Genomic DNA, 27,138 nt, shown 5'->3' with positions numbered 1-27,138 from the left:
TCTGCAAAACCCCATATAGAAAGCTCCAGTCCACCCGATCAAAAAACTTCTCGGCATCAAGGGCTAGCAGCACCGGGTTCTCTTCCCTCCCTGTTGAGGCTGCCATCAAATACAGTGTCTTACGCAAGGTGTCGGCCCCCTGCCTACTCTGAATGAACCCCACCTGATGAGAGTGGACTCATTTCGGCATGAGGCCCTCCATCTGCGTGGCAAGCACTTGCGTGAAGATTTTAGCGTCGACGTTAAGTAGAGAAATGGGACGGTAGGACTTGCAACATTCAGAATCTCTGCCCGCCTCTGGTATGACCATTATTAGTGCCCTCCCCAAAGAAGGTGGGAGCCCTCGGGGGGACCTCCCTGTGGTCAGAATGTGATGAAATAATTTTGCCAGATGTTGAGCGAGAGATCCCGCAAAGGTCTTGTAGAAACTGACTGTATACCCGTCGTCAACCACAGGGGCCTTCCCCAGTTTAAGCCCACCAATTGCCCTCAGCACTTCCTCCTGGGTGATCTGCCTTTCCATTTCCGTATTCTCACTACTTTGGAGATTCGGTAGGGACACCTCCCCCAAATATCTACGCAGTTCCTCTTCATCTGTCCTCCCTCTGCCCTATATAAAGGTGTTCATAGAATGTGGCAAATTCCTGCAAACACATCCTCCTCAAGAGAACGCAATTGCCCTTCACCCCGGATACCAACCTCTCCACCCGCTGACCCCGAAGCCTGGCTGCCAATAGGGCATCAGCCTTATCCCCCCTTCTCGTAATACCTTTGTTTCAAAAATTGCAGGCTGGCAATCACCTTCCCTACCTCCAAGTCTCTCCGCTCCTGACGCATCTCTCTTGCTAGCCCCAAGTCCTCCTCCTTCTCGCCTTCCCCTACGCCTTCTGACGTCTCTAACTTACAAATCTCTCCCCTGAGTTTTTCAGCCTGAAGGGTCCAGATTCTCTTTTTGGATGTGCCCTCCTGAGTAATGAGGCCCTTCCATGTTGCCTTGTCTGCGTCCCATGTCATGCCCAACTCCACCTCCCTGTGTCATTAAGACGAAAGAACTCTTCAGTCGCCTCTTGCATTTCTCTCGCAAAGACAGCGTCCTTCAACAAAACATTGTTGCACCACCACAACGATTCCCAGGGCCTCAGTCCGGTCAGTGCTATACCCATATCCACCATATCATGGTCCGACCAACAAACGAATAGTTGATCCTGTTCGGGATCCATGAACAGAGGAGAAGAAAGTATAGCCCGTTTCCGCAGGAGGACATTTCCCCCCTCCATACGTCTACCAGCCCCTGGTCCAACATACACCCTGCGAGTCCCCCATCCAATTGTCCTACCCCACCTCCTGCAGTGTCCTGTTCCCCACTATGATCCATAGCACGATCTGCCCACATGTTGAAGTCTCCCCCCAGTAGCAATAGGCCCACCGCTCAGCCTAGTATCTTCCCCCATGGCTTCCCGTAGGAACTGCATCTATCCTGTGTTGGGGCAATACACTGGGGTGATGGTTAGTTGTACACCCTCAAGGGACCCAGAGATCAGTAGAGCCCTCCTGTCAGCCCTCCTCCAGACCAGTGGATTGACGATCCGCATCCTCCTATTCAGGATGCCTACACACCCCCCCCCCCGCTTGGAAGGCCCGGAGGCCCAGAAAGCCTGTCCAACATGAGCCCCAGGGATACGTCTTTCCTCCCCTTGAAGCAGCTGTGTCTCATGCACCAGCAGCACATAGAGATCTCAATTCTGAATTTCCCTTCCAAGCAGCGTGCGCTTGGTGGGTGAATTCAGGCCTTTAACATTCAGTGTTCCCATCCTGAGAACCTCGGCCCGGGCCCCACCCTCACGTGCGCCACCTGGGCGCATGAACTCGCGACTCAACCACCTTACCTATTGCGGTGTAGCAAACTCCATCAGTATGTTCACTCTAACCCTCTTCTAACAGCCCCAAACCTCCCTCACCCCCTGCACTCCCTGCAACAGAATACAAACTCCCTTCCAAGACACCGACCTTATGATGGGCCACTAGGGGCGATTGCTTGCCTCGCCCGCCATTTCAATTACCTCCTCCCGTCCCCCCAGTCTAATATCATGCATGATTTTGCCTTCTATTCTGCCAATGCCGTGCTGTCCCCTTTCCTTCATAAAGAGTCACCCGATTTCTTCTGTGGAGGGGTGTTGAGCTTTTTAAACTTCATGCTACCCGGCATCATCTTCTTTGCGCTCTGCGGCCCCACCGGTCCACCCTGCTCCACCGGTGCGACCAACACCCCCTCCGGGCCTTCGTTCGAGTCTTCTCCCTTGAGGACTTGAAGAACCTGATGTGCCTCCTGACCACTCGTCACCCGATAGTCCGGGTATCCGAGATTCCTTTCTTGAATGCCAGGGCAAATGGGAAGGACCAGTGGTATCTGATTCCCTTTTCAGTCCACCACTGCGTGAGAGGGCAGCTGTCTCTTCGGCGGGACAAGGTGAGTCCTGACAGATCCTGAAATACCCCGATTGTATCTCCCTTGTACTGGAAGCTCCCCAGACTCTTCGCCTTCTTCAGGACCTAGCTCAATTTTCTCTTGGTACCTTAGGAAGCAGACCACTATAGACCTTGGGCCTTTGCCTCCTCCACCACTGCCTCGGTGGGCCCTTTCCAGCTGTACCTCCTTCCCGCCTTCCAAAGCAAAAAGCTGGTTGATCAGACCTTGTACCTTCCTTCTCACCTCTGCCGCCGATTCACCCTTCTGTTCTCTGACATGAAGGATGCGTAAATTGTTCCGATGCTCCCTATTTTCCAGGTCATCCAACTTCAAGAGGGTTTCCTCCTCCCTTACCTCCAGGTCCGCCAGGTGTGCCTCATATTTCAGGTCTAGCAGGTCCACCTGCAAGTGATTATTCTCCATCCTCTCCATTTTATCTTCCAGCTTATCAACGCGGCCCTTGAGGTCGCAGATTGAGGCCTGAATGCCAGTCCGGATCGCCTTGATCACTTGAAATATATCCTTTAGATCATCTCTGGTCAAGGCCAGCACAGGCGTACTGCCTCCTGCAGCCATCTTGTTCTGGTCTAGGTGAATTCTCCCATGGCCGCTGCCTGAGCTTCTCCAGAAGCGCTGAAGTGACAAGACACTCGTCCGTGCGGCACCTCTATGTCCAGGTGGTCCCCTGTTCTCCTCCAATGCAGCCGTGGAGGGTGATCCACGAGACTCTGCACGCCAAAGGACCACTGTGGGCCCCCTCGCAATCACACCTCTGATCCAATAAAGGCACTTGACTCCCTGGTGCCCCTCGCCTCTTCCAGGCACGAGCTTCACAGTTCAGCACTATTTTGGGTGTCGCTGGGAGGGTACACGTCCCGCTGCTTCTTTCCCCTCCTGTGGATTAGCTCCTGTGTCCAGGTTCGCACTCCCCGTCACCTCCGAGCCACCTCCCCACACTCCGACGAGGCAATGGGACTTCAGGCCCCGAATCCACGGCCCGGCAGGGTCCAGGTGTATCTGGGCCCCTTCTGATTTCTGGTGAGAACGTCTCCTCCCTGCCTGACAGACGATATGTGTCTGGGTCTGGGGCCAAGGTCTGACACCGCCCTGTTGCTCCAAGCTTGTTTTTAGCAAAAGGTTTCACTGCTGCAGTCTTACGTCTCTGTCCAGGCCTCCTCCTGCGTGCTCTTCAGGCCTCACAGGGCCCAAACAGTTGTACAACCAGGGGGGGGGGGGAGGGAAGACGGGCTGTTACACTTCCAGCTCCCATGTGCGCCGCACGGAGCCGTGGTGAAGTCTCTCCAGCGCCTCCTCCACTCTCCCTCTCCTCTAATGACTCACCGGGTCGGCTGCTTCAGGTTACTACAAAGTTATACTTTAGTCCTGGCTCTCCCAATGGTAAGCATGACAGTGTAGGCAAATTTCACTCTTAGGAAGGAAAAGGGTTTGGACTATGGTTTTGCAGCCAAAAACAGTAACATGAGGCAATCTTGGCTATGAGGGTCTACTGTAGGCAGAGGCATTATCTTGCCTTTTGCAGGCCTTATGAAACAACCTCTTTTTACAAGTTGGAAATTACAAAACCTGTCCAATTATATACTGTATCCACGGGCAAAAAGATATAACTATTTATACCTAGTCAACAGTAGTCACATTACATTTAACAGTTTTTACATGTAAACAAAGGATATAAAAATACTGTACCTATAGCATCCTCAGGAGGAAGGTCTACAGTGTCTGTGTACAAATACTCAAGGAAAGCACGATAAACTGGGTAAGAAAACTGATCTATTTCGATCACCTCCTTCATGTCCTCATTCCAGTACGATTGAAACATTGTGCGAAAATGTTCACACCTGCATAGAAAAAAAAGGAAATTCTGCTATAAATACAATTAAACATATATATATCATGCATGCATATTTTATTCTTAAAAGAATATTCTAAATGAAAGCGATACTTATCTTTGAAATTTGGTCTCTGGACAGGAACCTTCAGAACTCCTACTTGGTAGAATATTACCAGTGGTAGAGATAATTTAAGAAGTTTCCAGTAATGCACTTAAGTGTATCAATGTCATTAGAAAAGCAAAGTAAACTGTCTCCAAGAGATACAGGACTGCATAATAAGCAGCAACTCATCACAGTTCTTAAGATACCCAATACAACTGCTATTCCACGTAGGTGGTAACTTTCTTCAAAATGCGAAGTCACTAACAGAACCATATCTGTGGCAGCCTGGAGCACCAAGCAGTAAACATTGGTGGAGCCATGGGGTTCTGCACTTTTAGTTAAAGAGATATCTGTGAAGAAGCGGCTTTACAGATTGAGCATCTGATCTCTATGTAGTCTCCAAAGAGTAATGGTATCAGGTCTGCAAATGTAAGCAGGGAGGATATTTCCAAAGATTGCATAAGTGACAGCTTAGCACTTTGTAAAACTTGACTGTATCACAATGGGTGTGGTGACTTTCCTGTGAACAAATGTTAATACTGGCTGCAATCTATTTGAATTGATCTTCCTAAAACAAATCTGCTCTTGACAAATGGTCCCTCGGGGTTAGGGTACGGCCATGTACTTGGGTTTCTCCTTGGACGGCTGGCTGTGGGCACTTCATTTTCACTGGTTGGTGGTGGGCTTTCCATAATTTTAGAGGGTCCAGTTCTCTTATCTTGTAGGTGAGCCTACTACCGTCTCCCATGTAAAACCAGGTGCATAGTCCTGCATTCAGGTGTTGTTCCTATGGAAATTGATACAGATGTAGCCGTGTATGGACATGGCTCAGCAGGCCTCAGAGTTTTAAGGCCATAGATTCATATGCAGAGGGTTTTGTGAATGGAGCCTGAAGTTCGTTCTGAATCCACATCGGAATAAGAATGCCCTGGAAAAAGTGGCAAGGTTAAAAGGTTGTGCCCCCCACAATGATTGAATGGATGCAACCTTCTGATAGAGGCCCTGGGTTCCAGCCCCAGGGAAACCATAAAAGTGGAGGTTCTGCTTCAAATACAGGTAGACTCCATGGGGACAAGTCCCAGTTAAGGAAAAAGATGGTAACCTGAAGGCTACCTAAGAACTGCTGAGACCTGCAGTCTTTCAAGGCCCATATAAATGGCTTAAGCTCTGTGCCCCCACCTCCCCATCCTCAATAACCGTAGAAACTGGTTATCCTGACATCCAGACTAAGAATGATGGTCCCTTCTGCTAGCCTAGTCTAACCCAAAAACCCTTAGACCATAAGGAGACCAAGCTTGCAGACTCCTGCATGGATTCAGTTAACAGAGAAGGAGGACACCAGAAACAGGACACAAGTAACCTGACCGCTGACAGACCAGCAGCTACTAAAGAAGCAACGATCGACCATGAAACCAAATAATCAAAACGTCAAGTATACTGTAATCTAAAATTATGTTTCCATCTGATTGCGTTCTCCTGTAATCTTTCCCCATTGGACCGTGACTCACAGATTAAACAGTCCACTACATACCCAGAATCTGCATTCGATTACCAGTACATTCTTCTGCTTCCTTCATGAATATACACCTACAGGGTTTGCCCAACATTTCTAGATCCTCATGCCTCTCTGCACTGCTCTTCCCAACCACTTAGCCCAACCGGAGACATCCTGCTACTGGTTCCAGCTCGATAAAAAAACATACATCACCCCCAAATAATAGCACATACGAGTTTTGGCAGTTCTTCCAGATGAGCATGAATGACCTGGTCTAGTGCTGTGTGCCTAAGCATTGACTGCATTACCTGCAAAGCATCTGGATGATTTCCTGCACAATCATAACTTGGTCTGTCTCTTCTGCTATCGCCTATTGGAGACCATTACAGCAGTTCAGCAGAGATCAATTTAATAGACTGTACCACCGCCCCTTCGCCATGTACCCATTGAAGAACGTGGACTATGCAGAGACTCAGTGAACCCAAAACCACTGTAAACCTCCAGGTTACCCTAACAATGTAGATAGGAGACTAAGGCGGTCATTACGAGTTGGGCGATGCAGGTTAAATGCGACAGTATTACCATATACTGCTGCATCGCCCAACTATGAGTTAGTCAGAAAGTTGGAGGATTCACCTCAGCTATGAGCTGGAGGTAAATATGCTGACATTTTGCCCATTTTTGGCAGAATTACTGCTGTGGTAATTCAGCTTAAAATGCCCCACTGAGTCCTATGGACTAAAATAAAACAGGGACTTACAGCGGTAACAGTAATTCCGTTGGGCAGTATTCCGGCGTACTAACCACCAGAATACTGCCCCAGCTCATAATGATCCCCTAAGAATGTTTCCACCTATGGAGTGGCTTGCTTACTGTAGGTAAATAATAACTTCCCTGCAAACATCTATAACTTCTACTAAACTCTGCTGTAGATATTCCCTTTATTCGTAGTGTTCACCTGTATCTTGTCAGCCCCTTTCCACTCCAAAGTGAATGGCCTGGATTGCTCATACATGACTTCCACTTTGTGAGTTAAGGAGAGGCAGGTGGAACCCCATCCACTAGATCAACTGTCCACTTGGGTCTGGAGCAGGGGAAACTCAAAGAAAGCGTGGGGGCCACCTTGTCTGAAATCCTTATTTATGTTCCTGAGCAGGTGAAGTGGTCCTAACTGAAAGTCATACTGTTTTGGAGGTGTGTGAAGTGTGCCAGAGGTAGTGGGTGTTGGGCAGAAACTTTTCTCTCTAAAGTATGTTGTAGATCTGGCACTCTGCCCATTGGTGCAAAAGACAGGAAGGATTCAAAGATGGTCTAAAAATAGAAGACCTGTCAACCAACTAAAGCAGACTTTAAGGAACTCATGGTGGCAACATTAAAGACAGACACAAGAGATCACCGTTCAAGGGTGTTTATTGAACTATAAAATGGGTGAAATAAACACCTAATTTAAACCTAACCTAAATCTAAGATGGGAGCAAGCTACGAACATCAAATAATAAGGCAGCGTTAGTGTCAAATAAAAGGGGCCTATATTTAAAAAAACTATTTTTTGCCAATCCTTACTACTAGTTACAAAATAAGTGTGGGATAATGTTCACCAGAAAAGAATGAAGTGTTCACAAAAGGATAAGTCAGGATGGCATCGCTGGGTCTCCCTTCCTCACGTTTGAGGCACGGGACAAGGCGGGACTCGAGCACAGCACACTCCTGGGGCCCGACAGCAGTGGGTTTACAGTTCAGTTCAACGATATCAAAACCTCTTCAGAGGCTAAATCTCTTTCCTGCAAAAGTCTTTTGCCTTAGAAGGTTTACTGATTTAAAGTAACAAACAAACAAATGTTCTCTGTGTTCTTGCACCTTGCTCTTCGTCCCTAGGATCTCCCTCTGCTGGGCTCAGATCCTCCTTGCAAAAACGGGCCTCCCTCCGTCGGGTTCACTATGGCCTCTCAGATTTCGCTAGTAACCTTTAGGAGCTTTAATGTCCTTTTAGACAAACTACAAGGTGACACTCTAGTTGATGCCCTGTTCTCATGTGTATTATTCTTCATCCCTTTTCGTAGAATGGAACACAGATAAACAAAAGTTCTTGGGGCGATTGCTCTTCGCCCTTGGGATCTCCCTCTGCCAGGCTCGGATCCTTCTTGCACAAATGGGCCTCCCTCCATCGGGTTCACTACGGCCTTTCTTCAACACAGTTCATGTATTCCTAATACAGTTCATGTACTGCTCAGTTTTATCAGAAACCGGGGTTGCTTTCTCTTTAGCTTTCTTTCGGCATCCCTCTGCCGGGTTCACATTTGCCAATTATCACAGCTCACAATTGTTTCGGTATCCCTCTGTCGGGTTCACATTTACCAATTATCAGAGTTCATAATTGTAGTGGAAAGCGGGGTTCCCTTCCCCTAGATTTCATTTGACAACATGTCAGAGACTTTCAATTGCAAAAGGGATTTCACGTGACTCTTGTAGGACCACTCATGCCTCCCTTTCCTAGCGCCTTCTGGTTGCTGTAGTTTCAAAAACAGGTCCCAGCCAGAGTCTTTCGAATGAACGCCCACGTGGCACCGGTCCCCTCTGCACCTTGACCTCAACTGGGCTTTCTTTAAAGCTTAAACATACACACAAGTTCTTTCTTCTTGTGTTCAAAATGTTGCGCACAGTTCGCTCTGATATCAGCTTCCTCAGACTCACCGGCTGTGCTGAACCTGTTGGCTTCTTTGTTCTCTGGAGTCAAGGAGAGTACCACAGTAGCCAGCTTGCCTCTCCGCCTGCGTTATCAATGCGGGAGGTCCCTGTGTACCATTGACTACTGCTCCAAATGTCAGCTGTAACTCCCGGTCTTATGATTTCCCTTCTGGAGGCTTTGCGGGTCTGAGTTGAAAAGGTCAAGGGTAATTCCCCCTTCGTCATCTTTCCACGTCTCACCGCTTTTCTTCTCCCTTTGTACTGCCGTTTTGGTGTAGCTGTCTCCTTGTGCGTTCAGCCTTGCTCGAGGTGTACTTTTGTGCTCCGCCTTTTATTCCTGTGGGAAAGGTAAAGGGCCGTCAGGTGTGCATGGTTATTGTCAATTGCCTGACCCGAGTGTTGGGACATGTCAGGTAGATGGCTCTGGTGTTAGTCTGCTGTCTCTTACCATGTAAGAAAGTGTTTGTGTGGGGAAAGGGGGTTGGGGGGCTCGAATTTCTACATATCCTACAGGGTAGGATTGGGAAAAGTTGTTACAGGGAAGGGGATACCACGTCTCATCCCTCGGTGTCCCACTTCCAGGTTGTCCTCCCCCACTGGTCCACCCCCAGTAAATGGATCCAATAGCTATGGCCGTGTCCTGGCCACCTAAACGACAGATCTCCGGGAACCAGCGGGTGAAACGCCTTCAGGTTTCTCACAAGACTGGTACAAGGGAATGGATACGTTTCACTTCTAAACATATCATGTATAATAGATCTGGAGGCTGCACTACTCCATTGTGTTTACACTAGAATTAGTTGGTCTCTTATGTCATGGGCTGCAGACCGGAACTTGATGGATCAAAAGCCTTCTCAAACTAGCTGCAGATCCTAGCCTTATCACTCTGCAATTACAGAGGTTATTCTTATGGAAATCCCTAGTAACACAGCATTCAGCATCTAATCTGGGAAACGAGACCAAGTGTTCCAATGTTGTCAACGATATATGGCAACACCAAGAAACAAAAGAACATGCGTAATAGCAGTGAGAAGTCAGCTATGGGAAGATGTGGGACCTCCATCAAGCTATGAGGCACCCATGGAATGCAAACTGTGGGTAAACCTTCTCAACAGAGCATGCCACTTTTGAGAAGGATAATACGTTGCTGGCGCAATATGCGACAGCTGGAGGAGGTGGAAAATAGGGAGGGAGAATACCATCTATCTGTTGGGAAGCATGTAGAATGTCCAACAAGGAAAAGAGGTTTACGCTACGTAGGTTATATTAACCTATGGTGTGGCTTTTTAAAGCCAATGTTGCAATTAACATGTGTTCTGTGTAGTGAGCAGATTTGGGATATAGTTTTGAACACATTTTAGTTTGCATCATGTAGCAAAATAAGCAACAATTTAATAATAAATGTTATTTGTGGGGGACAACTTTGTAGCAAATAGAGTAAAGTGTGAGGGGCTTTGCGCTTGCGAGAGAAGGGGTTTGTCAACAGAGAAGCAGTGATCTTATGAAGGGAACATGTGGGGACTTGAGATGACTTAAAGTGAATATGCAGTTAAACTATTATGGTGTTAGGAGTTCTGCAGTCTGTACATAAACATTTCGAAGATTGCAGCCTCCTTTAGGCCGCAGAGTTTCTGGTTTGCAGTGGCCGAGTATTCCTTAAGCCCCCGGGTGTTTGGATGACCATGTCAAGCGAGGGGGAGGAAGCGAACCACGTCGAGCAGATGGTATACCAGGCCAAATGGTCTCAGGAGGCGCGGATGGAATGAAATTCCATTATGTTGGGTTATATGGCCAGATGGATGTGTAGATATCAAGGAAGAAACTTCCTGAGAACACGAAGTCTTGTTATTGAGAGATCAGTGGAGTCCGGTTAGACTGCAAGGGTCGAGTTGTGGTAGGGTAATAAATGCATGAAATGGCATTGACCATTGTTTTATGGTACCATCTGGATTCTCAGGAAGATACGCATAATGCATGCTAAGGAAGCCATATCATTCAAGATGGAAGTCGCATGAGGTGAGGCTAAGGAATGTTGAAGAGGCAGTTTGGAACGCCAACTTGTCTTAGGCGATCAAGAGGTTATTGTGCGGCCAAAGGAATGGTCACTGTTTTCTCTCCTCCCTCTAATTTAGGAAATCTTGTTGAGGCCATGCACATAATTGTTTGAGATGTCAAGATTGACTATGTAATGAGACCACATGGAAAAGGGGATTGTGTTAAGTAAATGTATCCAATGGGATTAGCGTATGTAGGGGATGATTAGAGTTTTTGTATAGGGTTAGCCAATGGGGATTGTGGGTTGACGTAACTGGTATGTATAATTATGTAAATTATTTAATTGTGTGTATAAAAGCTGTAACTTTGTTGAACTGAGCAAGGATTGAGTTTTCAGCTTCAAAAAGCGGACTGACCCTTTGTAGCCATCTGCATGTAATAAACTCGCTTTTCTGACAACGTGCATCCACACTCTTTTTTTTAAGTTGTTCTTCTACACATCCTTGGTACAGAAACATAGTAAATTGCAGAGGGTAGAAATTACCCCTTGGAGGAGTTTAAGCAATGCAAACACAGGAGTACCTCTGGAAAATATACACATTAATGTTGCTTCTTATATGCTACCTCTATTCTACAAAGGCATCCACTTAATATTGTGAAATTGGAAGGACAGTTATTTGAATGTAGAGAACATGTTTCTCTCTCTGACATAATCGTTAAGCATTTGTTGAGAAGGAAAAAACCAGGAGAGGAAATGGAAGCAGAAATGCCATTGTAGCACTCAATTTCCCCAACAGAATTGTGAGAGTTTCTGAGAGTATAAAAGTTTTGGGGCTTGGAAGGCAACTTGGAGATGCTAACACTATATCATTAGTAACAGGTTTGGGTAGTCTTGTTCTCTGAGATGCACCGTGCAAATCTGTTCCTTGCCTCAAACAGGGACTCAAAAACTAGCTTACAAACAGGAATAGTCAGGGCTCATGTGGAAATAAGCTTAGACTCAGAGTGCTATTATGGAGCTCAAGTAAAGTGAGATAAGGCAACTTCGGAAAAATTACCTTCATGGGGATGGCTCCCTTCCCAAACTGGGCCTTGAAAGCAGCCCAAAAAGATTGCAGATTTTCAAAAGACTTGAAATAGGGACCTACATAATGTGTCTCATCGCTCACAGGCACCGCACCTGAACAAAGTCACCAACTGCCACAAGTTGTTCCAAAGGCTTTTTTGCCTGTACCTGTAAGGCTGCAGCACTGTATACGATTAGGGGATAGAATGGCAGGTGTTGTGAGCAAAGGAGAACACGAACTAAGAACTGCAATCACTGTTAAGCTAATGGTTCATTTTGCTGCTGTCCTGCTCTCCCTTTTTCCCAACCAGTTTGAGAACCTGATAAAGCAAACTAATAGCGTATGGCAATGAGGCCAAAAAGGTTGCAGAGTACTTCTTGGACAAAATATGTATTTACTCTGGAGGAAGCATCGAGAGAATAACGTATGCAGAAAACATGCAAGGTGACCCACGTGGAAGCCCTGCTTTTTTACCCCGTGAGATAGTGTGACAGTCATAGGTTTCACCCTGTCAAGGGTGCCAAGGACCCCTCTCAACATGGGATAGGTGCTCCACCAGGGCAATTCCAGAGCTAGACCTACCCGGCCTGGGTCATATGGAGGAGCTGACGAGGACCTCTGGCTCTGGCTCCCCGCATTCATGGGGCCACACATAAATTGGTGTCACAGTCTTCGTCCCAATGCCCATCAACCTCATGTCATGCCCAGGTGTTTTCCGATTCTTTCAGATGGTTCCTAAGAAACTACAGCAAACAACATGCATCAGACTCTTCATATCTATGGAATGGATAATGTTTTGCAGGAAACCAGTGCCATGGTGGACCTGGGCTCAATGGACTGGCATGCGCATCGAACAGACTGGTTACCCAAACGGGAATGGACTTGTCATCCCTATTCAGGAGCCGAATAAGAGAACAAACACCTACCCCTCAAACCCCAGACTGACTATAGGGGAGCTGCAGGATAGCAACAGAGCATCTGGAACAAACAGGGAGTTGCCCAGCACAACCTCCCCAAAATCTTTGTATGCATGGGCTTACTTGATCCAGGAGGGGAACAGAGAACAAACGGCCACAATGACCGCATGGCAAAGATGGCGAATAAAAAAGGGACTGGGCTAAATGTCCTTATGAAAGCTCCCAGGGGAAGTGCTGGCCCACGAGAATAGCTTAGAAAAGTAAATTGGCCCAGAATACCAGCTGACTGGTATCCAACAAGAGCAGATGCAAGCTTCTAAGCAAGAAGGGGAGGTCTATAAATAGCCAGCAGAGTCGGTGGCAGTGAGAAAAGTCCGGGTGAGGTCATAAAGCATGCGAAGGAGGAGAGGGGGAAGAGAATGGAGGGGGAGGATAGGGGAGACAGAGGAAGGGAGGTGAATGAGAGTAATGAGATTTGGAGTGGAGCGATTAGGATCAGGAAGGAACTGGAGAGTAGAGACAAGAGGAGAGGGGGAGTGAGACAGTAGACCAGGAGACGGAGTGAAGAGAGAGAGGGGGAGAGCGGACAGAGGGAACGATGGAGGAGACAGGAGTTAGGTGTGGGGAGAGGAGAGTGGGGAAAAAGTTGAGAGATGGTTATCTGGAGGAAAGGGGTGCCAGGACAATCAGACAACCCTGCCAAGTAACACAGGAAGTCCCTGAGGTTTGAGATAAGGTCACATCTTTAGTCCCTCCCTAGGACAGGGATGGACAAGACAGTAGGGGTAACCTTGCTCTAGTGAACTGCCACTGTAATATGACCCCTTGAAGTAGGGAGACTGGGCTACGGAAGTGGAAGCCCTCTCAAGGGCTGAGTGAAAGGTGCACAGGGACCCTCTATTTTTGTAACAGAAACTAAAAAAGTATTGGATTTGTCTTGTGACTTACTGTGCACATTGTCACAACAGGGATATTTCTCAGAAAGACCACTGATGCCGACTCTTTCAGTGAACCGTACATGAAGCCTCTGGGGCTATGGAGGAGAAACAAGGACACAATAAGCCAAGCAGGGTCACCTTCGTGGCCTTCTTGTCTAGAGCATGAACACCGATAGTGACAAAAAGATGATCGGGAATCCTGTAAGTGTTAGTTTGTGTAACATTTCAATAACTATATCTAGATTGTGGAAAATATTACTCAGAGGAAACATACAGTCTAGGGTAAAAGACTGCAAGGATGATCTGAGAAAAGATGAAAAACCGAAAGGACTCCGAGATGGAGGATGGAACCTTAGCACCTTTGGTTTCTGTTTCCTGCTGACATGCTACAAGGAAAACAGTCCTTTATGAAAGTAAGCTTTTTGCATGTACATAATATTTGTATTGTGCCTAACTGCCATTGTCATTGTCTCGAAGTCTGAACATACATGACAGAAAGTACATTGCAGAAAAACATTACATAATAGTTGTGACGGGGTCTGCCGTAAAGAATCATACTGACGCCAGTCCAGTCTGTCAGTCCAAGGGTCTTTTCTTAATACAGACAGAACGGCTGCAGATTCTTGTGGGAGATCTTTAGGGCCTACCAGGATATTTAGGACAGTTGGTGCTAGGGCCGTCCCTCTCGCTCTGGTCTTCCCTGCCTCACTAACCCAGGCGTCTGCAACGGTTGTTAGTTCTGCAGCCAGGTGACCCCTACTGTCTGTCGCTGGCTAAGGCTATAGGTGGTATCTCTGAAACGTTGACTGACTAGAGGCTTTCTAGCTGTTCCTCTCTTAGCCCAGCTTAGTGTTTTAAAGGGAGTTTTCAGAATGGTGCCTTTTTCCACCCCGGGTCACTTGCTCTGCATGCACGCATAATCTCACCTGACCTTCTGCCACTACTCTGGCATCCCAAGATATTCTCTTCCCAGCCACAATGCTATCCCTCAGATGTTACACTGCACCTTTCTTCCTCCACCCTTGGATGCTCCTCGTTTTCCTGCTTCTCAAGGCCTCCACTCACTACCTCTACCTCCTCCTACTAAGTTACTTCTTCCTACCACTCTGTCTTCTTGCCACTACAACCATTCTGCTGCTATTACTCTGCTCTTACCGCTACTCCTACTCTGCTACCGCTTTTCTCTACCACCACTACCACTATGTCTTTACTGCTACTAACACTAACGCTCTACTGCTACTTCTCTCTCGCTCTACTCTCACTACCACACTCTAATACCGTTACTACCTCTTACTACTGCGAATACCTCTTCCTCCCAACACTACTCTACTACTCCCATGAGCACTGCCACTACACCTCCGATCACCACTATTACCTCTTACTCCTACTCAAGTCACTCCTCACTTCCACACACACAGACCCCCTTTAACAACCTCCACATTCTCCTCTTCTGGTCTCTTGGACATCCTGCTCCACGTCCTGTCCTCACGAAATTAGCCCACCCTGAACCCTTCAGAAGCTTCCCTTTAAATACCCTACCCCTCGCAGTATTTGCCACCTTACCCTGACCAATAACCTACTTTTTTCTCCAGGGGTGTGACATGGGAAGTGAATGGGGAAGGCGGAGGGGCTTTATAAGGGCTTGTAAGATCTGCCCCTTTACCAGATATATAGTTCTGTAAGATTATATGTAGCAGTATTATGGGTTGGGCTGTGTATGATTGCATGTTTGCTTGCAATTGAGGGATCTGCAATGCTTTACATGCACATTTGGTAAACATTATATTTTAAACGGTACATTACGTTTGGCAGAATGAAGTTTGGTCACACTTGCAATAAAATTATTTGTTAGATTCAGAAGACATGTCAAACAGCACATTGCATGAATGCTCAGTATAGTGTGGTATACTCATTACAGGGAAAAGAAAGGTCAAGAAGCTTGCCCTGAATGTCCTCTGGCAAAGCCAAGGTACCTAGCCAGGCATGCAGTTAAACCGGTAGGATAGCTAACAAGTTAAAAGCCCTCATTAAGAGTTTTGCAGTTGTTCTGTGGTATTTCCGCTTAACTACAACCAACATTGATTAAAGTTATTGCTACCTGGTCCCAAGGGTTAACCACGGGATTACAAGTGGCAGCATGGCAGTGTAAATCCCCATATTTGAGTCTATCCAACTTCATGGGGTTTTTGGCATATCTAGCACCGGCGGATAGTTTCACTGTGGTAATTTTGCCGAAAGAATCATCACTATGGTGGCTGACTCACCTCCAGCTATGTGCTAGAGGTAAATCCTCCACCCGACCGCCAATCTCATAGTTGATCGGTCGGAAATGCAGCGGTAATGGAATGACTGCCACATTCCCAACAAATGTTCCCGCCCTACGGACCTCGTAACGAGGCCCAAAGTGTTTAACTTAGACATAGGGCCACTATGCAAGTTCAAATGCTGACAGGACCGGTTCAGCCTTTCATACTGCCGAAGTTGATAACGGAGTACCATTCAACTGGGTAATAACACCATATATTATTACAATGCTTAGTTGGAGGAGTCCAGCCAAAGCACTTTATAAATGAAAGTGGTTATAATATTATAAAAGAGTAGAATAGGCCGTTTGTGCTTCTTAGGGAGATTGTTACACAACAGTCTGGTGAGAGCTGTACAACAATCTAACCTAATAGCAGAACAAATTCAACCAAAAGGGAAGCCAAATCTATGCAAAGGTATGTAGCCAGGCAGAGCAGTCAGGCTTAACTTCAGGGTGGTAAGGAGGGCTCAGCGGGAAAGTTGCACAGTACACATAGAAAACACACAAGACTACTTTTTTGGTGATAGGCACTACACATATGGGCCTCATCAGGAGTTGGGTGCTAACCCCGGCGTTATTACCGCCGGGGCGTTTATCCCTACCACCAAACCCCCCGGCGCTATTAGCGCCGGATCATGGGTTTGGAGGAATGGTAAGTCCCCCGTTCTCCATTGGGCCCATTCAGGAATTTTCCATTCCCCATTGGGCCCAATCGACAAAAATCACAGCGGATTTGCCCCTAGCTCAGAGCTGGAGGTAAACCTGCCAATCCCGTGATTTGGCGGCCCCATAAATGGGGCGGTAATAGCGTTACTGCCGCATTTAAGGGTTACTGCCAAACTCGTGATGAGGCAGATAGTCTAAAGCTGGAGAAGAGACAAAGGAACCTAGACACAGTGAAACATTGCATTTACACAGTCATTATCAGTACCCAGGTTGTCACACAAACTATCACAGTATTCCCAACCCTTTAGCACATAGGAACATTTATGACCTGCATGCACTTTACACAGTTAATACATAGAGCCAAAATGGAAAGGAAAAAAAGGGGCTACAATTTAAAACACCCAACCAAAAAAACAAGATTAGTGAAGAATTTCAGCACTAGCCACAAGGCCTCATTACACGACCCGTAAAAGCAGAGCTACAAATGTTACTAGTGATACATAGCAAGAAGGCAATTGAATAACGCAGGACTTCAGAAATGAAAAATAAAATCAGGAGAACCACACAAGGTCAGATAAATATGCACTGATAGTCCTAGTCACTAGGACTCAGTACATTTGAGGGTAGACCATACATAATGCATGGGCGGGATGGGAAGGGCATCAAGGGGAGGGGCAAACTGGCTGAGCTGTTGCTCTCTCGGCCAGCCTGCAACGTGCTTAAAAAAAAAAAAAAAACACGGAAAACCTGAAAAAAGTCCTCCATAATTCAGCCTGCCTAGAAGGAACAGTGTGCTGCAAGGCCAGCTCCGCTTCTGCCTGGATGGGGTTGGGCACAGATTGAGGGAGAAGAGTGTTAGGGAGAATTCTCTGTAAGGCTAATTTCCCAAACCTAGTGAGTCCCTCAGCAGCTTTGCTGGATTTTTGGGGTTTATTTTATTCTCTCCTGCTAAGAGTGAGATTCTTCTGCTCTCACTCTTAGACATGATTTGAGGTGTTCCTTTAACTTTCCATGTGTTTTATGGGCTATGGGGTCTTTTACTCCCTAGGGTCTCATGTGTTTTTTTGATGTGGGTTACATAGCACCCTCCGTGCCGTAACCCAGGGGTGTCGTAGTGACCCCCCAACATAGACTCCATACCCTGGGACTGACTACTGTCTCCCAGGGCATGTAAAATCACCATTGGCTTTGCTAGTCCCAAATTATGAACAGAAACCAGTACAAACCATCATATTGTGGACGTACTGGTCGGGGCAATTTGATTGCCCCGGGGTCTGTTGTTCGAGGGGGCACGTCTCCGTCCCCCCTGATCGAGTTTTGGCTGGTGGCAGTGGATACTACTTTTTATATTCGACCGCAAATATATCTCTATGGGATTTTCCCATTGTTCGAGGCTACCAACTTTAATTATTTAATTCTTATAGCCTCGAACATACCGCCGGTTTATTTATTTAATATTAATTTGCCGGTTGGTAGTTTTTGCCAGAACTCGATTCTAAAATGGCGTTTGTGTTCTCTTCTGTGACTCCAACCCAAGTCGAGCCCTTTGTTCCACTTTTTGGGGGGCTTCTCCACAGAAGCCTCCAAAAGTGGTGCCACTCTGTCTGGGTACCAAAGGGGGTGTGGGAGGGGGGTTTAGGCACCCTGGACTGAGTTACCTTGGTAACTCAAGTCGCACTCTTGTGTGATTGGCCCAAGTGGTGAGCCGGCCGGCTCACCACTTAGCATGTTTGATTGACAGCTAGGCTGAGTGAATGGGGGTGTGCTGCATAAAAGCAGGGCTTTGGGGACTGGAACTTCAGACGTCGCCACTGGACCTAAAGAATCCGAGGAGGGAGAAGCTGAGCCGGCCTGCAACGACGTCACCACCGGTGAAGCCCTGCTGAACCGTCTCACCACTTTTCCCAACGACAGAGGCGATCTCCAGCCCGGAGAGTCTTCTGCCTTCGACTGGTGGGGATAACAAGTCTACCTTCTTTTTGCCTTCCTGGAGCATCTCGTGGCTGCCTTGCCTGTGCCAAGCACCCCGGCAACCGGGATACCACGTTTTCACCATTACCGCGAACCGAAAGGGTAGTACCTTTGTAACGGAGAACTCCGCGGCTGGTTTCTTCCCTGGCAGTGCAACAACCTTCATCTTTCCTCCACGACGAGATCTTCTCTTCCTTTGGACGACGCTGCGACTTGCACCCGCTGCCAGGAACAACTGCCCCCACTGGAGGATCCTCTCCATTTAAGGTACCGTGTTCCGCCTGGCTTCCCTTGCAACCGATTGAACAGGGTGGATTAAATCCTCGTCTCTCGAACCTGGGTTAGCCTGGGACACCTTAGCTAACTTTTCTGAACTGAACTAAACCTTTTTCGAAATACCTCCCCAAACTTCAAAGACTCTGTATAACTGTCTGATCTTGGGCATCTTCCGCCTGGCTCCCTTGAAAGTGGGCCTGGCACCTAAACTTCCTTGCTCACCAGTAGACTGTGCCTTCCTAACTTGCTGTGGTGTGTTTTGTGTGTGTGTTTCCATAATTCTGCTTTTCCCTCCCTTTTTAGTTAACTTGTTGGAGTGCCATCGAACGTTATGCGCTCACCTCTGTCTGGAAATAAGTGGTGTTAACTAAGACTTGTCCAACAAGTAATCAGGAATGTACATTTGATAATAGTGATTGTGTTTTGAACTTATTTTACCAATTTAGTGCTAGTGTGTTTTATAAGTGTGTGTTAAATAAATAATTATATACTTTTACACCCAAGCTCTGGTCAGTGTTTGCTTTTTTATTTCTGTACCTATTTTGTATGCTCTGTATACTGCCTAACTCTTCTTGAGGGAAGTCGGACTGCTCAGCCACAGCTACCAAGTGAATCTGTGTGGTGCAGACTGCTGCCAAGTGGGTTTACTGCCAAACACCTGTAGTCTTAAATCTTTTGCAGTGGTCCCTAAGGGAACTGCACAGGTTTCTGCCTAACAAAGAGACTAAGCCGGAGGTGCATGTTCTTACCGCCCAGAGCCAACGTATACATTTGACTGAAATTATGTGACCCTGGAGGGTAATGTTGGTGCCACTGCAGCCAAAACCACTGACGGTCTGTTATGATCCTCGGCAGTTTATCACAATTTATTGTTGCCAAGGAAGTAAGGGTCCATATATTCTTAGAGTCTGTCCTCCGTTTCATATTGCAGAAATGCTTCCCCTTTATTCTAGTGAATTTCTTGATCAATGATGAGCTCATTACAAAAAGGGTTTAATAACACCCTGAATAGCACCCACAGGTCGGTTAGATGTGGTTTGTAGAAACAAATATGTGAGTTCAGCTTTTTTTTTCTTTTATTAGAAGGGCCTCCCATTTCACCCCCATCTGCCCTGCTCACAACCCCCCATATATCCAATGGATCTTACACAATCAAGATTAGTTTAACGGTTGTTGAGATTGTTTGTTTTGACTTTACTGACTTTCAGGCCCAGTTGACAAACATGCAGATAAAGATGACTGAAAAGAGCCTGGACGTTGGAAGTCCAGGTTTCTAGATCACAGTTATCATATGGAGTGGTGTTCAGCACTTATCATCTGGAGTGGTTTCCTGGGACTTGGGGGATTTGGAGGAGGCGAGAGGTGATTCGGTTTTTGTCTTGCAATTTTCCATGATGTTGCTTGACCTTCAATTCAACTGTTTCTACAGACCATCAATTCACTTTCTTTCTCTTTGGTATTCTTTTGCCCGTTTATATTTCTGCTGTATCCGGTTTATTGTCATCCTATCATATCATTTTATTTTACCATCTAATCAATTTGTGTAAAGCGCCTTGGCGCACAGTGCTATAGAAGCAAAATAAAACTAAAACAAGTGAGTCTGTGACCAGTACACACTTATGTGAGCAACAATAGACATAATTCAACAACATATACAAACAAAAAAATGGTTGCATGATGTATCAAATGGTCTCAGAAAGCGACATACAAAGATAGATTTAAGATTTTCTATGAAAGAACCGGTCTGGGAAGACTGGGGCGGTTGAAACAAAGGGGGTCCCTACAGCTCTCTCGGCCTCCTCATGGCCTCCTTCCACCCCAGCCCAGGTGTCCATAACGCACAGAATTTCCCCAACATACTCTAAAGCAAGGTAACCCTACCATCGGACTCTTTCTAATCTTGACAGGGAAACCTAAAAGCCACGCCCTTTTCCATCTATCTCCCTCTGGAACTTTCTAAGGCAGAGGTCTGCAACCTTTAGTTCTCCAGATGTTTTGTTCCACAACTCCCATCAGCTCTAGTCATCAGAGGCAATAGGGAGGGATCATATATCAAGGGTTTTGACCCATGTTGAATTATTAGACTGGGTAGATGTGGGGATGAGCTGTCGCCACCCATCATTCTATCCCAGAACAAAACTAAAGCAATAGACTGGGTAGATGTGGGGATGAGCTGTCGCCGCCCATCATTCTATCCCAGAACCAGGAGAACCGCGCAGTTTTGCGCACACCAAAATGGTCGCCTGACCTGCCACCCACCAGTGCGAGCGTGATAGGCCAGGAGTGCCATGAGTGAAATGTGTGCCAAAGGAAAAACAGCAGTACCGGTGGCTTAAAAAACAAAAAAGCGCTTTGAAATCACCTTTGTTTCTCTGAAATGCAAGCTAAAAATGCCTATTTTAAACAGTGCAAGATATTCAAAAATCTCAATGAACACCAGCAGACATTTGGCAGAAGGTGGACTTGTGTGCATACAAAATCTGGAAAGAGAAAGAGCCCAAAACAATGTTTATAACAAAACTGGCTGAGCTGTGGATGTCAGCAGCTGAAGTGAAATTGGACTGAAAGACACTAAAATCTAAATGTTTAAAATAAATGAGTTACCTACTGTTGAGTGGCACATAGTTTGCAACTGTTAAATGCCTTAGTTTTGAACTTAGAATCAGCGTTCTAGCTGCATGTGTAAAAATTGCAAGTTTGGTTTGAATGAAGAAAACTGGGAACTAAAGTGACATTTAGCTGAAGCATGGCTTGAAGAGAGTGAATTCTGCCCGGCAACTACCCCCGACAGGAGTGAAACTTGCTCAGCCACTCTTCCCAGGCCTGGCTGCATTCTGCTGCCCCCACCAAAAGGAGATGACACCTCCCTGATTGAATCAGGGGAGGAGCACCTGGGGACTGCAGGAAACTAAACAAAGCACTGTCCTTGGCCCAGGCAAATGTTAAATTAGGGGGGTCGTAAATGGCTTCCTCTTGGAAGGAAACGGGGAGGGGCACTGCATGTGAGCAAGCTGAGCTTGGGGGAAGTGGATAAACCAGAAATTCCACCATGTGCTTTGGAAAACCACACCCCTTTGGGGCCAGAGCATAATTTTAAAAAGATGGATAATTCATAGTGCGGACTTGTAAAAATTATATAAACAACATCATCATTCTTGTGATTTTTCTGTGCACATTTTAAGAGGTGTTAGGACTCTGGGGTATATTCTTGGGGATAGTAGTGGAAAAGGTTGTTACTCCAAATGTATGCATGTTAAAAATCTAACACTATCATCTGAAACCCATATCCCTGGTGCACATTTGTGTAAAATCTGGAAAGGTTTAGAGGTCGTTATCTGGATGAAAAGGGGAGAATTCTGTCATAAGGGGACACAACATCTTACAAAGACAGGGATCGGATGGTTTGGTGCTACAGAAAATATGTTAACTGGACATATAATATTAGAAAAATGGTACATAGATAAATATGTATTTGGATCAGAAATAGATTTATGTGCAATTTGACAAGGGGAGGATCCTCTGACCATAAACCTACCTCATCACTCTGACTCACAACCCAGTTCCCCCAATCAGGGGAGAGAGGAGGAACTGGCCAATGATAAATTGAGAGGGTTGGGCATAGAAGATGAGCCGACCCTCCCACTTTCTAAACACATAAAAGGAGACTGTGCAGGACAGGTAGGGACATTCACTTCCCACTTCAAGCTGATTTCTTGCGGAGCGTTTTGCCAGAAGACACCAGATCGAGCACTTAGACTTCAAATCCAGACAGAGACCAGAACTTTGAATTCAGACTTCAAAATTTGTCAGCAGCCCTCAAAATCTTTTGCAAACTGATTTACCCCAGACTTCCAAGGAGCACATCAGAGTAAAACAGCCGGGGTGAGCTGTTTGATTCTGGCCTAGAACCCTGTGCCAGAAACACCCAGAAAGCAGAGCTGTACCCGGAACCAGAGACCAGACCTTTGTGAAGCGCCGAGTGCCAGACCAGACCAGCAGAGCAGAGCTGACCCAGACCGCTGTAACCAGAGAACCGGTACTAAAGACCATCCGTGGCGAGAGAACCGCAGTCAACCTGACCAGATCTGTGACGAGGCCCATTCCTTCCAAAATATAGTTTGAGTACCCAGCCAGAACTGTAAAAAACCAATCTCTTAGTTTAAAATAATCTAATTCAAACTATTTTAACCTATTGAGAACTGCATCATAGAAATTGTGTCCCGTCTTTTGATTCAAAGCTGCAAAACTGTCATCTGTAATTCTGAAACTTTAAAATTTCATTTCTGAAAATCCGCCTCCACAAAATCGTCCGTATCTCTTGAACCGTTTGTGATAAAAGCGAGATTTAACTTTTATTTTGAAGCTGAGATTCTAAGCTCTCCAACAAGCTCTAAACCGACTTGCTACTAAATTGCCGCGATTTGACATTTTGCTTCATTTCAGCCACGTGTAAAAATATTTGTCCTTGCTTTCCTTTGCTGAAATTCGTTTGCAACCTGACAATCATTCATAGAGCATTGCTAAAGTAATCCTGAACTAATTTAAAGTAGCTATCACTCACCCTGAACCTCTAGAGGGAATTAAAATAATGTTTGGCATATTTTTCCCTTCTTTGCATACCACCTTTAAAGTACTTTGCCTGTGTTTAAAATCATCCCTGTTGATCTAAGCTTGCTGGGGGGAACTGAATTGGGATTGTACTGTGATTGTATTCCTGAAGACTGTGTGTGTCACTTCCACCTTCTTACATTGCATAGAGGGGGAGTAAATTGCCAAAAGGGGAAAAGTGATTATATTATGTTTTGCTGAAATCATATCAAGTTTATTCCTGTGTTGCTTCTTTTCCACCTTGCATTTCCTTGTACCATATAAAGCATTCTCAGCTACCTTATCCTCTATACTACTCCTAAGGAATTACCCAGTGTGCTAGTATCACATCATCCATTGTTGATCACTCACTGTCATATGTCTAAGTGTGATATCAATTATTAATTTATTATAAAAGTGCAATATATATATATATATATGTTTAATTCCCAAATAAACCTTTTAAATTTGCAAAACAAACTTACTTCTTGGCTCAGTGGGGTCAGGGGGATTCTAAGAGAGGGGTATTATATAAGGGTTGTCATCCAGAGTACACGAACTGGACATAAAAATATATAAATAAGGGCTTCCCTTGAGCAATCCCAGACAAGGCACTGACTTAGTGGGACTGCTTGATTGGAGTCATTTAACACATAGCAGTGGTGTTATAATAGAAAAAACATCTGGAGAGCCACATGCTGCAGAGCCCTGTTCTAAGGGACACCCACTGGTCTGTTGGACAGCCCAATTGCACTGGGGTTTTCTCTACCAGCCTCTGCCCTTCACACTCCATCTCTCCCATTATCTGAATATTCACACTGGGAGGATAGCCCAGGGGCAATGTGCTCGTCTTGGAAACAAGACAGCTCTGAGCAGCACAAATTCAATTCCTAGCGCTTGAAATGAAGCTTGTTATAAAAAAAAAACAATTACATTTATTTTCAGTTACTCCCCTACGTATGAGATCTTCCTAGTCTCCCTTTACCTCCACTCCTCTTTCCTTCTCTCACTTCTCTTCCCGCCCCTCTCCGATCTGCTCCCCTCTACTTCCCCACTCTTCCACCACCCTCGTACCATTTGCACCCCTCTGCTCTCCCCCTCTCCCTTAATAATCTGTCTACTCCTTTACTTACACACTCTCCGCCTGTCTCCTCCAGCTACCTTCATCCTTCTCTCTGTCCATCCTGCCACTACTCCTACTACCACCTTTCACTCTTCCCCACTGTCCTGTCACACACCAATCCTGCTACAATTATCCCCTTCACTCTCTCACATTTCTTTCACTCAGCTTTTACATCCCCCTCACCACCCTACACAACTGGTACCATTCTCTCCTACACACAATACCTTAACTGTATTCTCTCAGAACACTGCCACAGTCGCCTCAACACTCCATTCCACTCTCTACCCTACACCTGGTCTCATGATTCACCACCACTCCAATTGATCTCACCCAAACATCTTTCAATCTCCTTGGTGCTGGATTTGCTTTTATAGCCCAGCCTTCCCATTTCCAACACCATTGTTCTCCCTGGCTACATGCTCGCCTTGGCCAATCTCTGGTGAAGCTGTGCTTGGAAGGCCAAAAAAGTATTTTAGCCCCACCCTCTTTTAAATCTCTGTTTGCAGGGTAGCAGCCATGTGCACAGTCCACACGTTTTCTTTGTAGCTTTTTTTATGTGCTGGTGAGTCTTGCTTCCAACTCGGTTTGGATTGCAGTCTCTTCTCATTTCTGTTCATTTTCTGTTGCCCTAACATTCGCCTGGGGTTGGTAAGTCAAGTGTCTCATCTCTGTTTGGCAATTCCATTCAATTTCTGTTCTTGATTCCATTCGCCTACTCCCGGTCTGGGTTTTCTTGGTGGTTGCACCCAGGTGAATTTGCATCCATATGTTAATTTCCTAGCAAAGATATTGCTATACAAGAATGGCGCTGTATTTTTGCTGCGATATTACCCCATTGAACCTGCGGAGGGAAGGGGTTTGAGTTAAGGTTTAAGGGGTGTAGAAAATGGGTAATAGAAGTCTAACATTAATTTTAAGGGAAGGGGGTGAAGGGGAAGGACACTAGAAGGGGATTGGAATGGAAACTAGGACAAATGAGAGCGGTACAAATCTGGCAAAGTAAGTCAGGCGATAGGGTAACGTTTGCTGGGATCTGTGCCTAGCCTGCATGCCACTGCATAGGATTGTGGGATTGGCTTGACCCCTTTTGTCTGATAAAGTGATGCATGCCTGTTTTTTGAACGTGTGTTTTTAATATAGTTTCTCTTCTATGTATGTCAGGTTGCTTTATTATGTGACTTGGGGCTTTGAAACCCCGATTCATTCAACACTGAAAACTCAGATTTATTGAACAATGTACTTTGCGGAAGTTGGGGAAGGGCTCTTGAGATCTTGACCAAAATGGAGGTTCGTATGTGAGCTATGGTACCACCTGGCAAAAGAATCCTGGGATATCCTGCAGAAAGGAATATCCTGAAGTGTAAGCTGCTTTGCTGTCACTTCGGCTGTGGGGGGAACGGAGTGGTCTCCTTCTACTGGGAAAGTGAGACACAGTGGTGATCTATCATGCCTGGAGGGAAGGAGACTGATGGAGCGTATGGAGGTGCCACTTTGTGGAGGTGATGCTCGCTGAAGGCACCAGTTTCCGGCGGCGCTGTAAGCTTCTGCTGCGCATTATATCATAGTCCGGAACTGCTGGTAGAGTGCTCTGGTTGTGTGGTGGGAGAGCTGGAGCGGCGAGCCTTTGTTCGCGGAGGCTGGCCACTGGTGGTGCCCGGGAAGGCGGGTGTGAGGGCTCCCAGGGTGCTCTCCTCTCTCGGAGGCCCATCAATGGTGGCACAAACTCTCAATCTTACCAGAGAAGTTTATTATGTGGCTCGACTCTAGATTGCCTACATTATGCTGGCGTATTGGGAGTTTCATTGAGAGATGCGACGCCACAGCGCCATCCATATTAGAGGACTTTTTTCAAGATGGTAGGACTCTGCCTGCTGGAATTGGAAGCAATTTGAACTTTGCTTGCATGAGACAGGGAAAAGTTTGGCAATATCCTACAACAGTCAATCCGTTTGGTGCCCACATGACACCGTTTGTGCGCCAGCTCCACTGGCTCCCAGTCGAACAGCGTGTTAAATTTAAATCGCTGTGTCTTGTTCATAAAGCCTTCTACAAAATAGGAGCTGAATACATTCAAACAAAGTTCCGCCCCTATAAACTTTGCAGATCACTTTGTTTTCAATCTCCGAAAACTATTCTGCCTCCTAGGGCTAGACTTAAGCGGATTGGTGGTCGGGTCTTCTCAGTGGCTGCGGCTAAAGCCTGGAATTCTAGTCCTCTCTCCTTACTTGTCATCAAGACTTGCCATTTTGCCAAGCTTTGAAAACTTTCCTTTCTAGTGCTTCTGGACTTCCTGGTTGGCTCCTACCTCTGCAGTTGTTAGCGCCATGATGCCTTCGGGCATACGCTGCGTTTTATAAGTTTGGTTAAGATAAGAAATACTACACTCAGGAAGGTCCACTTTGAGTTTATGCTTGTGTGCATTAAACCTACCCAGCCTGTTCACAGATGGGGAAGCACGACAAGCCCCCACTATCCTTTGATTTGGGTGCTACTGACGAAACAGAAAAAGCACCAGTGCAATGGTACAACCGCTGCAACAGATTGATATCTCAGTTGAGGAAGAACTCCAGAGTACAACAGAGATTAAAGAAATATTTTTGCAGCTCAAAGCTGCCATTAATACCTTGAACCCCAAAACGAACTAATTTACATACACGGTGAACCACAAGAAAGCCTGCCTTGATAAACATAGAG

General features: G+C 46.2%; 1 protein-coding gene across 5 annotated transcripts in view; it reads right to left on the bottom strand.

Moving 5' to 3' along the window:
* The window catches only part of RCBTB1 (RCC1 and BTB domain containing protein 1), a 765,714-nt gene that overhangs the window by 171,628 nt on the left and 566,948 nt on the right, over window positions 1-27,138 (bottom strand). For all 5 annotated transcript variants that reach the window (XM_069640792.1, XM_069640789.1, XM_069640793.1 and 2 more), the window contains one exon: window positions 4,172-4,323. In XM_069640792.1, the coding sequence (XP_069496893.1) occupies window positions 4,172-4,323 (152 nt within the window). The remainder of the gene's footprint in view (window positions 1-4,171; window positions 4,324-27,138) is intronic.

This window comes from Ambystoma mexicanum, chromosome 7q (genome assembly GCF_040938575.1).
Source record: "Ambystoma mexicanum isolate Mex_15411 chromosome 7q, UKY_AmexF1_1, whole genome shotgun sequence".
Taxonomy (NCBI): Eukaryota; Metazoa; Chordata; class Amphibia; order Caudata; family Ambystomatidae; genus Ambystoma; species Ambystoma mexicanum.
This window is presented reverse-complemented; position numbering and strand designations above follow the sequence as displayed.